The 17,321-nt window shown below is 33.5% G+C and overlaps 1 protein-coding gene across 5 annotated transcripts in view; it reads right to left on the bottom strand.

The window, feature by feature from the left end:
• The window catches only part of Sobp (Sine oculis-binding protein), a 211,344-nt gene that overhangs the window by 48,637 nt on the left and 145,386 nt on the right, over positions 1 to 17,321 (bottom strand). For 4 of the 5 annotated variants that reach the window (XM_090408985.1, XM_090408986.1, XM_090408989.1 and 1 more), the window contains one exon: positions 3,794 to 3,883. The exons of the other annotated variant lie outside the window; for it this stretch is intronic. In XM_090408985.1, coding sequence (XP_090265111.1) covers positions 3,794 to 3,883 — 90 coding nt within the window. The remainder of the gene's footprint in view (positions 1 to 3,793; positions 3,884 to 17,321) is intronic. 5 annotated transcript variants of the gene reach the window in all.

The raw sequence follows: 17,321 nt of genomic DNA, 5'->3' as shown, positions 1-17,321 counted from the left end.
TCTTTAATGGTAAGATTAATCAATGTAAGGTAAGTGCAGTAAATTTTAGCGAATTGTTCGATTTAGTTCACATTAGAATAGATTCTCTGATGTTCACATCGACAGTAGCGAACAAATTAATCTGAAGAAGCCGAATTTTCGTCAAGTTTTTGGTTTTTGTTTCAGTTCTGCTTTCGGATTTAGTTCACTATTTTGGTTGAGTGTTGCATGTTTTAACTATCACTACGATGTTTATTAATAGTTTTGTGCGTTTTTAATAGTGTAAACAAGTTTCCATCTTAGTGTCTTATTCATTTTGTGTAGCTATAAAATGATTCATCTTCAAGAAAGCGTTCAAAAAATATGTACTCTTTCTCAGCACACATCCATGACTCAAAGACAAATTGCCGATGACTGTGGTGTTGGTTTGGGTACTGTTAATGCGATTTTAAAGAGGTTTAGGGAGACGGGTACCTTTTTCTCCCCACAGAAAAGGAAAATATGGGCAAAAAAGGAAACCTACACTTACTCAAGATCGTTTACTAGTTAGGAAAAACAAAATGAATCCAAGATTGTCTCCAGTAGGCTTATCTAGAGACTTGGCAGCTAGTGGGATTAATGTTTCTGACATGACAGATCGTCAAAGATTGTCGGAAGCAGGGACTGCCCACAACAAACTAAAAAACACACAACTGTTGACGAAGGCTATGCAGAAAAAGAGGCTCCAGTGGACAAAAGTGTACAAAGATCGGACTGTTGAGAAGTGGAAGAAGGTCATATTCTCATATGAAAGCCATTTCTTTGTCCAAGGAGAGGAAGCATCCTATGTTCGCAAATCAGCGTCTGAGAAGACTTCTCCCGAACACCTTCAAATGTTCTGGGATTGTTTCGCACATTACGACTCAGGACCACTTGTGGCTGTTGACGGTATGTTGAAAAGTGACCAATGCATAAAAATCTTGGAGAAAAAGTGAGAGTTCCTCAAAAATCACAATATCCAATTGCTTCGGTGGCCAGGTAACTCTAACTCTCCTGACATTAACCCGATAGAAAATTCATGGGATATAGTGAAAAAGAGACTTGGAAAATTAAATTGTGACAAAAGGATAACTTAATGCAATCCTTTATAAAAGTGTGGTTTCGATATGCAGAAATAAGAAAAATGTGTTCTACGTTAGTAGAGTCCAAGTCTAAGCGAATTAATGAACTGATTGGAACAGAGGAGCACATATAAATTATTAGATAAAGTTGGAGTTTAATTTTTTACTTATTTTCTTGCGAAATTAAAATTTTTCCTTAAAACGTGAGTGTTCAGATTAATTTGTTCGATACTGTAGTTTGATGATTCTGTTTCGATACAGTGAATTCCTGTGAAATTGTATTCAATATCATGATGGTAATGATAAGTGAGACAGTTCTGTTTAACAAAATGGAACATTTCTGTCCGCATTTAGATGAAATCAGTTAGCAGTTTAAAAATCTTTAGTCACAGGAATCCAGCTATCTGATTTAGTACTTCAGTTTATTTTCCATTTCTTGAAGAGTCACGGTAATATATAATCCACATCATTTTAACATGAGTTAAATTTTTCTGTAAAGCTCCCTCAGATCGTATTGTATTAATCTGACGACTGCCGAGGCATTATCTAAGCGGACAATCATATGTTGTGATACGGGAAGCAGTATGAAGACGAGTTGCTTCGATTGATTGAACGAGTTGTTTATCTTGCCCCCAAACGATTCTATTTTAAGTGTAAGGAGAGGTTGGTCTTTACCCTATTTTCATATTAATCCCATGACATGAAAGATCATAAAAGTTAGTACATTAGCATCTTATGTGGTTTGGAAGTTCATGACAAACAAGGAACCTATTGACTTTTTCTTGAAGCAAAAGCATCTTATAGTCCTTTGGAATAATTAGATAAAGGAAAGCAATCTACTCCAGAAAATAAAAGTAGAGAAGTCCGCCCTCTAAGTTTATATTTGGACCATGAATGGATCCCCCTCTAAATCTGTCTATTAAAATGAGCTGCATCTGCAGCTCATTTTACGAATTGTTCTCTTCTGAACAACATCAAAGATTTTTAATGAGGTTTTTGGTGCACCATTCCATATGTGAAAAGAATATTAGGATAGAGTTCCTCAAAGTGTTCAAGTGTATAACTAAAGTCTCAAGAGGATGCAAACGTTCAGTATTTGGAGGCCGATAGGTTTTTTGCAGGAAAAAACATGGTTTGATCCGAGCAATGAGCAAACCATGAGATCTGAAGCATCTGTATAAGCGATTATCCTTCAATGACTTTTTTTTTCCTGGTTCAGTGTTATATGGACAGCTATTTTGTTATTCTTTCTGTGCGACTTATCATGGATGGATCTGTTGTGGAACAGTAAGTCATTTCGTTCGTTATTTCGATAAAAGAAGGACGGAGTCCCTTAACGACAGCTTCAGATAATATTCTGCGATTGATATTCGAGATAGATATAGATCAGTCGTTTTCCAGTTAGGTAAGATTTATTTCCTGCATATGTCACAAAAGTAAAATGAAGTGTGCAGAAGGATTTCAGCTAGGTGCTCGCCAGTGCATTCACAGTCCAGTTTTATGGAAAATAAGTTGAAGAAGTCTGCTGTATTCGCAGTATTAGGGAAGAAATATGTTGCCGATACAGCTTTGAAATTTATACCCTTATTATGGGATCCTGTCAAAATTCCCCTTGCAGTGCGTTCGCAGGAATATCAACATGGCATGCTTTCTCCTGTTCCTTGTGTTGGAATATTATGAACAGTTGCAGTCTTCGCTGGTAGTTGCTTCTTGATTTTGCTTTTTTGTTTTTAAATTTTAGATGCTACTACTGGCCAATAGGAGATTGTGATGTGACCGTTTCCATAATGGGTTTATTAATGCAATACTCAAAAAAGTGTTTATTTTTTATCCTATAACAGGTTGCTGCTGTACCACGTATCATTTCTATATCTAGAAATAGAAGTGTTCTGGAAGTATAAAATCATGATAATCCACGTAAGCTGTTACTTGTTACTTCTGTAGGGGTAATATTAAGGGATTCCTGGAGGCATAATAGCTACAGATGTTGTGGTGGCTCCACTTTGAGATCTTCAGGAAAAGCGGGTTTTTTTTTTCCTCTCTCCTAGACGTCGACATTCCTGCAGGAATCATTATCATTGATTATTCATCAGGTTTTGAAGAAGGTGAATGCTCATTAAGCGATGTTCGCTGCATTTAGTCTGTAAAGGTGCTGTGACCATCCACATGGCAGTAATGTACCATAAGTTTCATATCCTGTCGCGTGTAGATTTTTCTTCCCTGAAATTTTATTCTGTTATGTAGTATAAGGTATTCTTCCTGCGGTTTGTAGAGATATATCAAATATACCGTATTTTTCTTGAAAAAAAATTAATAAAGATACAAAGCAGTAATATGCGAACGCAGTGCTACTTTTCTAAGCATAGAGAAAATGTGACAAAGTGAAAGTAAAATAAATAGTAACAATGGCAATCCATATATTATGAACCATAATGGGTTTATAATATATGGATTGTTTATAATGTATGGAATATAATAGTGAAGTCAAATATTGGCAGTAATTATTCCACGAATATTGGCTTTTGAATCCTGCCTTAATAGCTTCGCTATTTCTTCAAACCACAAGTAAATGCTATTCTATTACGAGCCTAAATAGTAATTAATCAAAAATGTTCTTGAGTTGTTGTACGACGAACATGACAGCGAAATCAATGTACGAAGTTGTTATTATTTCCAATCTATAAAATAAAAACAAAGCGATAGTACAATCTTACCGGGAGTTCCTGGGGGTTTAGGTAACATGGAAAGAGCAGACACCATTTGTTGGTGTTGTCTAGCTACAGGGTCAGAGGTCAAAGACGAACCTACATTAAAAACAGAAGAAGGACTGTGAGATAGCCTACGAAAATATTATGCAAATGACTATTTTAGCATATTTTGTTCTAACTAGTAATTGTCAGGCTCAAGCTACGTCTAGACCAAGGGTGGACACCTAAAGTCCGTTAGTGCGTTAAGTGCCACCTGGTGAACAGATAAAAAAAGAAACCATGAAAACGAGAAACAATATAACAAAAAAAGAATTAAATGAACAGAAATTTTGAAAATTAATACTTATTAATTAAATACAAACAAAAATTTCTAAACTCAAATCAATTTAAATTACATAAATGTTCCCCTAATTACAATCATGTTATGGGAGAAGCCTCCCAGTTTTCCTTCCCCACTATAGTAGGGAAGGAAAACTGCCGAGCTGTTCTTTCTTGTCCATTAATCGACACACGTGCAGCCAAAAGTTGGCCACCACTGGTCTAGCCTTCTGTAATATTTTAATAACTTAATAATTATTTTATTCTATTTATTATCATGTGATCTTCATGAAGCGCCAAGACAGTCTTTTCTAGCTTTCCCTAAACCTATCAAACTTTTCCTTAAATCATAGAATGTCAATGAACTCATCATCCAATCAAATAATGCATTCCGTTCATTCCATCCTCTCTTCTGGAAAATCTGTTCTTCGCTTTTTCTGAAATACTCTTATTCGACATCTGAGGGGAAGAGGGAAATGAACGTGAAGACTAATTAAATTACTATATTTTATTACTATCAAGTAGAACTTCAGTGTTTAAATACGCAATTACATTGTTAAGAAAAGAAGCAACAGGCAGTTGCAAAAATGTCATTGCCTGTTTCGTTTTTGACAAGATAATTTACTTGTATATTTCACTTGCATATTTCAATTATTTACTTATTGTATATTTCATGGAAGTACGATGTTACACTTGGGGACAAGAAACAACTTTTGTTGTAGTAGGCTAATCGATATTATCCAGCAGTAGGCTAATTAACGAAAATTCAACACAACGGAAATATGGGCCAAAATAATAATGATAAATCTACCATAAGTTTAGTATTTATGCATAAATCCGTTTTATGGCATAGTGGTTATCTGTTGGACTATTGGAAACGGGAAATCAGTCTGGTCTCCCACTTCCAGTAAAACGAAAATCAATAAAAAAAAAGCACAGTTTCGTTTTTTAAGCCGCTACATTTCCCTAAGAATGCTTAAAAAAGCCTTAAATATTCTAGTAGTCTTCATCGGAGATTTTTCCAAATGAGACTGCAAAACAGCTGTCATGCATGTAAGTCTTCAGGAGGGGAGACTTTAAGCACAGTGTTATGTCTGACTTCCAGTAATATTTTTCCTTAATAATATTTTATAAAATTAAAAAATTAAAAATTAAAATGACTAAAAATAATTATAAAAAATAATATTTTTAGAAAATTTTATATTTTATAAATATTAAATAAAATTACCATTACTAAAAATTAATCAATTAATAGTAATTACCATTACTATTATATCGATTATTACAAATATTAAAAAAATAATATTGCTTTTTTAAACGATTAAATTTAAGAGTGTTATTCACTAAACAAAAACCTACATGGATTTAAAGCTCTCATTTCAATACAGTAACTTGAAATCGAAAAAAACCCAAAAAAGATTGGCATCTCAACGAATTGAGAGAAATTCTGGTGTTTATCCTCTCAGCATGAAAACGGCCAGTGGGAGTGTTGTGTTGAGGGACCAGTCGTCAACAAGCGCCCGACAAGTGACCTCTCGTACGGAATTTCCTTCATAAATCCGCCAAAGACGCACGGAGTAACGCTAGAAGCCGAAAGTTTTAGCTTGGAAAGTCGGCGTTGACCTGTGACCCACAAGGACATCACTCTCCCGCTTCGCTATAAAGAGACCGAAGGCGCGTGACGTCTCGCTGCTCGGAGTGATGACAGAAATGAGGATTAGCCTAATGACCCTGACGTCATTGACGTTCAACCCACGACACTTCACTATCCGAACGTTGCTGTGCCTTTTGTTATGTCAGGTCTTTTGTTGGGGACTGCTGACACTCCCGAAATGCCACTGTCGGCTCAAAGAACAGGGAGGAGGGACAGTGGAACGAAGACGCGGTAGGAATGATGCGTGACAACAAAGGGATGTGTTTGTGTAACAATACTGCTGACTGTAACGTGTGATTTAGAAACAATTTGCTGGCCCACAGTCCAAAGTCAGACAGATTGTATTGTGCTTTTTTTATGACATGCAATCGTTCATTAATTATTGAACTTTTCAAAACGAGAAATCTGAAGGTGGAATAAGTCATTACGATGGTGCATTACTATGCAGATCTATATCTGATAATATACATATATTTTATATTTTAGACTATTCAAAATTTTAATCTTAATGCATGTAACTGAATTTCAATTATCAGAATTTTAAGCATTCACTGGAATTACAAAAAATGAACATCAAGAAAATAAGAAAAAGAATAACAGTTACGGTCTATTCACTCTGCAATTCTGTAACACGCTTTTATCACACTGAATTATTGAAGCAATAATATGGTGCATGGAAAATATTTAAAGTTTTAAGAATTATTTTGCTCATTCTGTTATAAAATTATTGCTATTTTTAAGTTAAAAATGTTTATTTTTTATTATATATTCAGGATTGGATTTGCAAAAATAATTCTAAATAAAAAATACAATTCTGGAATTTTTTTGTAACTTTCACATCAAATAACGTTAGTATAATTAATGATCAATTTTGTTGTTGGTTTTCAAGTTGGAAGGCATTTCTTTTTCGGTATATATTCATGCATAACTGGTTGTCTCTCATGACCATTTCATTTATTGTTCAAAAATGATCAATCTCTCTTTCCTCAAGATTGTTTTTTTTTTTTTAAATTTTCCTCTTTCTATCTTCCATTAAAATCACCACTATTACATGTATACATTTGAAGTTGCTTTCATCAACAGCTCTCAATAATTAAAAAACTTCATTTATTTCCCCTCCTCAATCAATTAATTTCTAATTAATTGATTAAATCCATCACATTTGCTTGATCTATTTAAGTTATTTGCTATCACTATACGACTGCATACTATCTTTACTTTGGCTGCGTTAGAGTAGTTGACTATGATAAAAAGTAGAGTTATCGCTATTTCTGCAAGACTTGTATACCTGTCTTTGCCTAACTCTACGGATTGGGGAAAAGGTCAGTCTAATAATATTTGGATCTACGACAAGCTAATTAATGTATCTGGATTTTTCTATGAAACAAATATTTGATTTTGGATATCGTACCCAAATTTAGAATCACGCATAAGACCCGTGGCTCAACTTTAGATCTTTCAGCACCTCCACTGTAAGCTATTGCAATATTGACCAATGACGAACCACTTGCCTCCAATGTAGAGAGAAAGTCATCGCCACACATAGAATAACACACACACACACACACACACACACACACACACACACACACACACACACACACACACACACACACACACACACACACACACACACACACACACACACACACACACACACACACACACACACACACACACACACACACACACACACACACACACACACACACACACACACACACACACAGAGAGAGAGAGAGAGAGAGAGAGAGAGAGAGAGAGAGAATATGAACATATTCTGCTTCAAAAGTAAACTATTGATTAATGGAACTCAGCAGATAGCTGTCAGTAAGACGTATGCAAGCTCCTTAAAAATAAGGCAACACTTGTGAAGAAATAACGGAAGACAGAAGCGACGAGTCAGAAATCGAACCGAGAGAAACATGGAAGTAGTTTGATCAAAATATCCGATAGATAACATCAAACAATAATGAAGAAAAATGCATGTTGACCTTTCTCTTTTATAATTCAATAAACAGACAAGAAAAGTTTACGAAAACAATTTTTCTGTCAGTGATATTTATTTAGTGTAACATCAGGATCAACCTAGTGATGGGGAAGAGAACTGTGATGTTTTTACCGAATGCCAATACTAACTTAGGATATTTTCGTTTAAACACACAGTTACAGAGCTCTTTCGTGTAGTTTATGTTTTAAAAGTACTAATTTATGATGTTCTTCAAAATAAGCCCCCCCCCCCTACACACACACACGTGCGTGAAATTCGTTTTCCATCTAAAGATATTCAGAAATCCACGCTCGCATGGAAATCAAATCTACAAACTATTTTTTATCAATTTTTATGCGACACTGCCAATCAAAGCGTTGTAAACCTAATAGTACAGTAGTACCATTAGTGTACTAAGAATTTTTATTCACTGTTACCTGATTGCAGATTAGACGCTATTCTAAAGAACGTTTGAAAAATTGAACTTTATTTTTATTTTTCGAACTGAATTTCATTGAAAACTACAAGAGATGAAGGAGGAATGTAAAATGGGATGGAGGAGTGCCATCTGGATATCTTAAACATTTCAATTAAATGGGGAAAGTCACTTTTTCCTTAGGCGTTCTCATTTTATATTTTATTTTTTTAAAAGAACACCTAAGGAGAAAGTTTCTCCATTGAGGAATGTCTCTTACCTTAATAACTGACCGAGTATGCATAATAATATTCTAATTCCCTTTAGGACGAGAAGAACATTTATCACGGTTTTTCAATTGAAAGTAAGTTATCTGGGCTCATACGGAGGCAGAGGGGTTTTGCCCTTTCGGAACTCGTGTTTCTATCACGCGAAACAGGCAAACCGGCCAGATGAACGCACGCAATTAACAGACAACAACAACATTGGCCTCACATCCTTAGTTTCTTTGGTTATAAATAAAAAAAAAGAAAAGAAAGAAAAGAACAAAGCATAGTATTCAAGAGCAGCATGAGAAGATCTATGTGCGAAAGTCAATTTTTATCTATTTCTTTAAGTTTTTTGTACCATACATTAGTCTTAGAACGACAACATTTTGAAGAAAAAGTGGTCACTTTCGAAATACTTCCCTTTGGCACCCGTACTTTTTTAAAGCAAATAGAACCTCCCTGAAACAACCTCTCACCCACTTTTCAATCACAAAACTACAAGCTTAAAACTTGTAGTTTTAAGCTTCTCGAATTGTGATGGAAGTAGCACGGGAAAGATGTAATAATTATGGATTTATTCCTGATACATGATGTTATTTCACGCAAAAAAATGAAAAATAACGACTACTTGTCTAACAACCAGTGGTATGCGGGATTTTATACCATATCTCATTGTAATTCCTTAATGAAGAAATGCGTAAGTACTCGACGTGGATTGCCTGATTACTGTTAATAACGAGAGAGCTGAGGCCGTGGGACATTACATTAATGTCCCACGGCTTTTTCACATGTTTTTCCAGGTAACGATGCAGAACTGGCTGTTATGGCATGCTAATATCATTTCTCTATCTCTCTGTGCATTATCCATGTCTGTATCCTATGGACAGATAAGCAGTAATGTACACGCACAAAGTATTCTTATTTTTATGGGAACCACGAAGTTCTGCGATTTTTGTGGTCCCAGAATGTGACATCAAGTCATATATTGATTGGTAATGAGTCCTGCATACTGGAGAGAAATGTTAGTCACCCGACGATAAAGTTGGTGGAGCACGCAACACACTGGTACAGGATAGCAATGGCGGAAGGGTCAGCAGACAGCTTCAGACGGCAAGTGATATTTATGTACATTAAGAACAATACACGAATGATTTTGTTAGATTTAATATTTGCAAACCGTACTCTCAATGACAAATCATAATATTTACATGCATCCATCGAAAAGAAATATTTTTATTTTCTGCAGTCTGAAGTACTTCATGGCAACATCGATACAGATCGGATCTAGTTCAGCGATACCTTAACCACTAGAAGTAAAAGTCCTTCATCACTCTCTTGATAATAAGAAGAAGTCATTGCTGATAAGCGTCACTTGAAATGGATTCTGGGACCATAAAAATTGCAAAAGGCTTCATTGCTCCTCTGATATAAAAAAGGATAAGGGACTAAGTTCGGAATATCATAATAGTCAGTGCAGTTTCGCCACTCTGTAAGGAAAAATACGAATGATAAGTGAAAAAAAAAGTATTATATTATTACTCAAATATATTGCAGTATCTTCGTTGCTTATTAATTGATGCGGTGCAAATGCATTCGCTAATCATGTAGTTACGACTTTAAGCTAAATTATAAATTATGTAATAAATTATATAATACTATGTTTCTTGCTTTTAGATTCCCTACCCGTCACACAGCCCTAATAATTTGCCTTTAAAATAAAACAAAAAAAAAAAAGAAAAGAAATGCTTGTTTAATTCAACATGCTTTTCGCATCTGTGCCTTACATGGATTTGAACTTGCTGGCAGTGATCTTCCCAAAACATTGAATATTTTATGGAAGAGTCGTTTTTCATTTTTCGTTACCATTTGCTGGTTGATTTTGAAACATTAACGTTTGTATCATCATATTACTAAGATAGACTTTTCGGTTCTATTAATTGCATACATTTTCTCAATCCTCCCTTATCCCTGTTTTCTTGTTCTAGGGATTTCTTTCTCCAAACAGATAAACCAACTTTAGAACGTTTTGTAGCTTAATTGTCTCGGGACAAGCCAAAACAAACCAATGTTTCCCGCTTAGAAAGAAAAATATGGTTAGGAAGCACACAAGAGGAGATGTGGAAGAGAAAGAGACGCGACTGAGGACAGAAAGGATATAAAATTCATACCATAGACGGGATCAAGAAACGAGCGATCCAGTAAAAGTTATGGTGAATAAAACTCTGGAAAAAAAAAACAATAGAATGAGAAATTCAAAATTTAATCAGTGTTTAACGACAGCAGACAGTGTCTTCATGATAAGACCGTAAAGCCTCTCATCCGGTTAGAAACGAATATACTAACGACCAGAAAAACGAAATCCTAGAAAATCCAGGAACATATCAAATAACAAAAGGATTGCAGAACTGTCACGAAAGAGTAAAAATATATTCACAGGACAATAAACAGGAATTAAAACGAGTATCAAAGACGCGAAACTCAAAAATGAAACAGTATTGGTCTTCGACACGCAGAAAACATGGAAATGAGGGATATAAAAATAGCATTTTTAAACTATATTGACATTGTTCACAACACTAAAGAGCTTTGAACAATAATGACAGAACAATATGTCCGGATAAGGAGAAACCAAAAAAAAAAGGGGGGGGGAATGCAGAACGATAAAATTATACCTGGAAAGCATCTAACTACATCAATAAACACGTGACACTAAGAAATGACGCACAAAACAGAATAAAATAAAATAGAGTGGTATGAAAACGTTTTGAAAAGATAAACGAAATGAACTCAAAGCCAGAAATACTCTATGCGGAACCATACTAATCGAATATGAACAGATAAGAAATACATAAGAAATAATAATAAATACGTTGCTGATGGAATTTAAAAAGAGCGTTTTCAGAAACATGAAATGAAGGAGAAACAAAGAAAACAATAATCTAAATAAATGCGCTCATAAAATCCTAAATACCGAAAGCAAAAAGGATGCATAACAAGAACAGTGTTAAACAGAAACATAGAACATTTCGCAAAGAACACGAAAACAGCAAATAAAAAAAAAATTAAAATTAAGGAAAAAGCTACTCAGAAAAATGCGAGAGCCTGACTATCCGCAAGAACGTATTCTCTTAGAACATTATACACGAGAAGTAATTTTAAAATACAATAGTGAATAATATTTGGTGATCATTTGCCACCGTTTTGATTGACGGCACAGCCGTGGAATACATCTTTTAAAACTTTGCATATTCGATCACCGGAAGCTAAGTCTTTCTAAATAGACACTCAGGCTTCTCAACTCCATTCAAAAATACAATAAACCAAAATAAAATACCACCACTACTATTCCAAATAATAATAATAATAATAATAATAATAATAATAATAATAATAATAATAATAATAATAATAATAATAATAATATGTTAATACATTAGAATCAGGAGAATCATTCAATGTACTTCTGTGCAATAAAATATATAATAATAATGTTCTGGTCTGGTATCAGCAATCATCTTCGAAACTTGTGTTAAGCTTATCGAATACTAATGTCCACGATTTCATAGTGTTGAAACCTAAAATATATCTGACATTTATTTTAGTGCTTCTGTATGTAAGTTGATATTCCTGATATCAACTTAGAATATATAATTAGAAAATAATTCAGAATATTAATTATAATATATAACATTTTTGGCATTTTTCAGGTATTTGTTTTCCACTTTTTTTTCGCTTAATAGAGCAAGGGCACTTAGAAAAGCAAAAATCGATTATGTTTCTTCATTTAACTTTCATAAGCATTCTTAAAAAAAGAATATTTCGATTTTTTTCTTTCATAACATGCCATTGGCTTTTTGGACTCATTTTCTGCATTTGACGCGCTTCTTGCCGTATAATACTGTTGTAACCAATTTTCAAAGCCATTAAAACATAGCTATTGATGGCCATCTGATTCCCATTATTTTCGAGATTATCCGTGATATAATGTGCAGGTGACAAGTTTTACTTGTCATACGTTTAGTAGGACCAAGACCCCCATTTCAGGACCAGTATATTTACCATACATCATTTCGCAATTATCATATGCCCAAGCCTAGAGGTTTTAATGACAATCATCACTGATATACTTAAAATGTCCTTCTACATCATGAGCAGTTATGATCAGGAAACAAAGACTCAAAACTTTCGTATTTTATTACGGGAGGGAGGAACATCGATAATACTGGGAGTACGGGGGGTTCTAGGCTAAGTGGAGTTTCGAGCTTCATTCCAAGGCATCTTCGCGTGTCCGTCAGCAAATATCGTTTAGAACTGTTTAGCATTTCTTGTTCAACACTTTTTATTAAAAACATAAGCCGTTGATTCAATTTTGATCTATTTTGAGCAATTGATTTATTTTGATGTATAGATTGTTAAGTGTTTCCTACCCACAAAAAATTGTAAACCTATAATACCTCGGTGCCATGGATGGGTTAAAGATTTTTTTTATCATTTTTTTTAAATGTTCATTTCTTTTTGCATTTGAATTTTATACTTTGTATTTTTTGTGTGCATTTGTTAATTCAGGCCACTTCAGTAGAAGCCTTGTGGCAGTTGAAAGAACCACTTCCCATGAAGTAGTTCCTTCAACTTAGAGAACAGATTGTTGCCTGGAGAACCCATGCCAGGACTGTACTGGAGGAGGAAAGGCTACGGAGCACTTGTTGTCCACACTTTTCCAAAAAATCAGGTAATACAAAAAACACATAGCTGTTCATCTTTTTTTTAAAAAAAATTTTTATTAGGACATGGGAAACTATTACATCATCCCAGTGCCAAAGCCAAAAATATATCTTCATTATCATTCTTTTTTCACCGATACGCAGATTCATCACTTAAACAAACTAAAAATACAGGTGGCTTTCAATAATCGCTTAATTTGATACGGAGACATTAAATAGTAATTAATACATTTTAAAACCTAATTTTTGGTGTATTATTTTTGAAATACAATTTAAAAATTAATTAGAATATATTATATTTTATATTTAAATTTAATATTAATTATATATATATATATATATTGCATAAGAAGCGTTGAAAAACAACAACACTTCTTTTCACTTCTTATGCAATAAAGAAAGAATGGTTTTGAGTATTTTTCATTGTTAGAGACAAAAGTTCTGATTGCCATCCGTTGCGCTAAGATATAACTGACTTACTGACTTCACGACAGTGACGATTTTTTTTCCCGAAAAGACTATTGTCTAAAGATGGGGCGGGGCTTACGTCTGCAAATGTGACATAATGGCCATCACACAACTGGAGTTCCTTTGATACTTTTACTAGGAACTAGAATACTAAGAACAGCTAGCCACCTGTTTTCTAGCCCTCCAGGTTAAGGGGATTTTTTCTTCCCCCTTCCTTCATTTCCACCCTATATACGTCCTTCCCTCATTTTTTTTTCCTAATGTCATGCTGTTATTGGAAGAAAATAATCTATTGCTATCCGTTTTTACGCTACCGCTAGATGGCGAAACTCGTCAACTTGATTGATTATTATATTTTAGGTGGCTTATTTAAAACTTTTCTCTGATTTCAGCCTTGTTTCTATGGAAATGTTCTTGATTAGAGAATTTTTTATTTTATTTTTGCATTTTGAAATATCGAGTAATAGGAAGAAGGAATCAACTATATATATATATATATATATATATATATATATATATATATATATATATATATATATATATATATATATATATATATATATATATATATAAATGATTAAATATTACTGAGTTACTGAGTTCTGGTATTTAATTAATACAGTATTTGTTTAAAATATCTACACTGTAAAACATTATATACTAATTTTATTTATTAATTTTTGTCGCTTTCATTTTACCAACAAGATTTCGATAAAATTTATCCACTGCTACTGTTTCCGTTGTTAGACTTTTAATTAATTATCCATAAACTCTCTAGCGATTTCACTTTTACAAATAAAAATTGCAATATTAAAAAAAAATGTTGCTGATATCAGCAAAAATTATTAATCAAGGTGTCAAGAGATCAAGGTCATTAAACTCTTATGTAATACTCGTATATATCTACTTGTTAATATCTATTTATAAGAAGTAATCTGTTAATTTATTTTATAGTAATAAATATTTCTATTATTTCGTATTTAAATTTAACACGTATTTAAAGTGTTAACACATATAATTAAGATATTAAACACATAACATTAATGATATTATCGCATCAAATTGCGATAATCACACACACACATTATATATATATAGAATCATTGCTCACAGGTGACTACTGTAGCCGCCAAAGGATCATAAAACAGTGTGCAGATTTGAGTAATCTTATATTTCGCTGTGCACATGGCATCAAGAAAAAATGGAATCCTTTATCAGGACCAAGGCATTGATTCAGCCAACTTCCGGAGTTAAATGATAGTACAGAGACCTTCTTGAATAGACAAATGGCTACCTGAGTGAATAGAATCTCCGTTTGATATATTACTGTCATTATTCTTGCTACTGAAAACTCGCTTTTTCCTCTCTCTCTCTCTCTCTCTCATTCACTCACTCACTCTCTCTGGCCTATATAAAATTACGTGCATATATATAAACATACACCCCATAATATATTTCCTCGTATATTTATTTGGAAAACGGGAGGGGAAAGGGAAAAAACCATTCATCCGATCTTTTATGCTCTAGTATTATCTAGTAATAACCTATTATTAAATATCAGTAGTGTTGTCAGTGTCCAAGAATTCTGTAGTTACATGCTATTTACTACCATTAAATTGCGTTAGCCGGTTCGTTAGCAGACCGCATTAAAACGCTTTATTGTCCCTCATTTTAAGTAATTTCAAGTCGCTCTTTAAGAAAAACGTTAAACTTTAAAAGTACAGTTACACTTAAAATTACCTGGATTTAATACTTGATTCAGTCTTCAATCTTTAGCCTCATTCGGTTACAATGATGCCCTTCAGATGGAAAGGATTGGGTCTGTTCAAATTCTATTTAGAACTCTAAAAACCGGTATAAATGCTTTTTCAACTAAAGATGAGTTAGCTAGTCTCATACAGAAATAGGGGTTTTTTCCTACTGCCAGACAAACAAATCAGCCAGAGAACACACGCAATTTACAGATAATGAAGATTACTGCAGATAAATTTAACCGCCGTCCTATCATAGCATTAATTAGGTTTCTATAGAGCCTCCGTGATAGGCCATCGAGCCCCCAACAAGTAAGGGAAATGAATAAACACACGTACACACACAAAGAAAAATATGTAGCAGAGAAAATCTGCTCAGAATATATTATTATGTTATATTATTACTTACAATTGTTTACCTAATAATATATTTATATTATAGTCTTTTACTATAATTTATATTCGAATTAATGATAACTTATAATCCATAATTACATTTTTTCTAATATATTAATATTTTATAGTCTTTTATTACAACTTATCTTCCAGTTAATTATATTAGATATCGATTAGATAAATCGTTTTTTAATATTTTTTTTCAAAATAAAATAATTATTATAAAATACTTATTATAATAAAAAAATAATACGGAAATTAGACTGTAGATACCGTAACACTTTCAACTTTTCGTTAAATTTTTTGCTAGATTTTATTCCGATGAATCAAATACCCGACATTTTGCAGAGTTTGAATGATGATCATGATGTCAATACACTTTGGGGAACTGATTTCTTCAATGTACGAGATATGAAGACTTCCGACAACGTGTTAATATGTCGGAATGTTTCAAATGCAAATATGAAATAATAGTCACAACAACAACAACCATGGACAAATCGCATAAATGAGAATGATCTGGCCAAAAAACTTTTCCTCTGTGTGCAGAAATGGACGTATTTTAATGAAGAAATCTAGCCCAAAGTTCCTTTTCGCTCTGAAATCGTTATCTTATGATTCAGTACTATCTCTTATCAATGTCCTGATGTATTTCAAATGAGCAGTTGAAATGTCCAAAGATTCATAGTAGGTGTGAGGGGAAAGAAAATGTGAAAACTTCATCCGAAACCGGATGAAAGGCACAAAAGAAAGGACTGTCCTTAGCCCAAACCATAAACATCAGGGTGTAGTACAGTACATCTAGTGTTAAATGAAGCAGAAGAAAAAGAAGAAAATAAGAAAAATCAGAAGGTGATTAAAGGTCTTCATTTACTCGATTCAGCACAGATGTGTCTTTAGAGTATGGATTCAAAAATATACGCTCGAAGTATCTTTCCTTAATAAAAGTATGGATTCTCAGAAAAATTCACCATGTAGTACTGCGGTGGCAAATACAGAGAAAGTGAGTAGAACAAGTGTTGGAAGACGTGGAACGAACTAGAGATTCCATAAGTATCACTCTTAATGATTAAAAAAATAGTGCTATTACATCATTGTAGGCAAGCCCATGCATTAAACGCTGTCATCCTGCAATAAAAATTGGAAATGGCATTGAGAGAACGTTTCAAACTAGTTCTTCATTTCTTGACAATAACAATTAGCATCCTAACTGGTTTCGAAAAAAACGTTTATGACATGGAGCTTCATCAGAAGACTATATCACTTTTGTAAATGATTAAAATTAATTTATTGAATGTTACTGGAATACCATCATGCAAATTAATGCATTTACATCAGTTTATTCTTGCCTATCTATATATGTAGAAAAGAATAAACGTAGTTACATTTAGTGCATGTATTTCCTAATTCAAGTACCTACTCAACAGTAATCAACAACAACAACAACAACAAAAAAAACCTCGCTGAATCCACCTGGCGGTACAGATTTTACATCTCTCAGTGAAATGACTGAATAATCACTGGGAAGCAACTTGTGTGGTTCCTTTGGGAT

The sequence above is a fragment of the Typopeltis vanoorti genome, chromosome 19, assembly GCF_054136105.1.
Source record: "Typopeltis vanoorti isolate ZY-2024b chromosome 19, IOZ_Tvanoo_1.0, whole genome shotgun sequence".
In the NCBI taxonomy this organism is placed as follows: Eukaryota; Metazoa; Arthropoda; class Arachnida; order Uropygi; family Thelyphonidae; genus Typopeltis; species Typopeltis vanoorti.
This window is presented reverse-complemented; position numbering and strand designations above follow the sequence as displayed.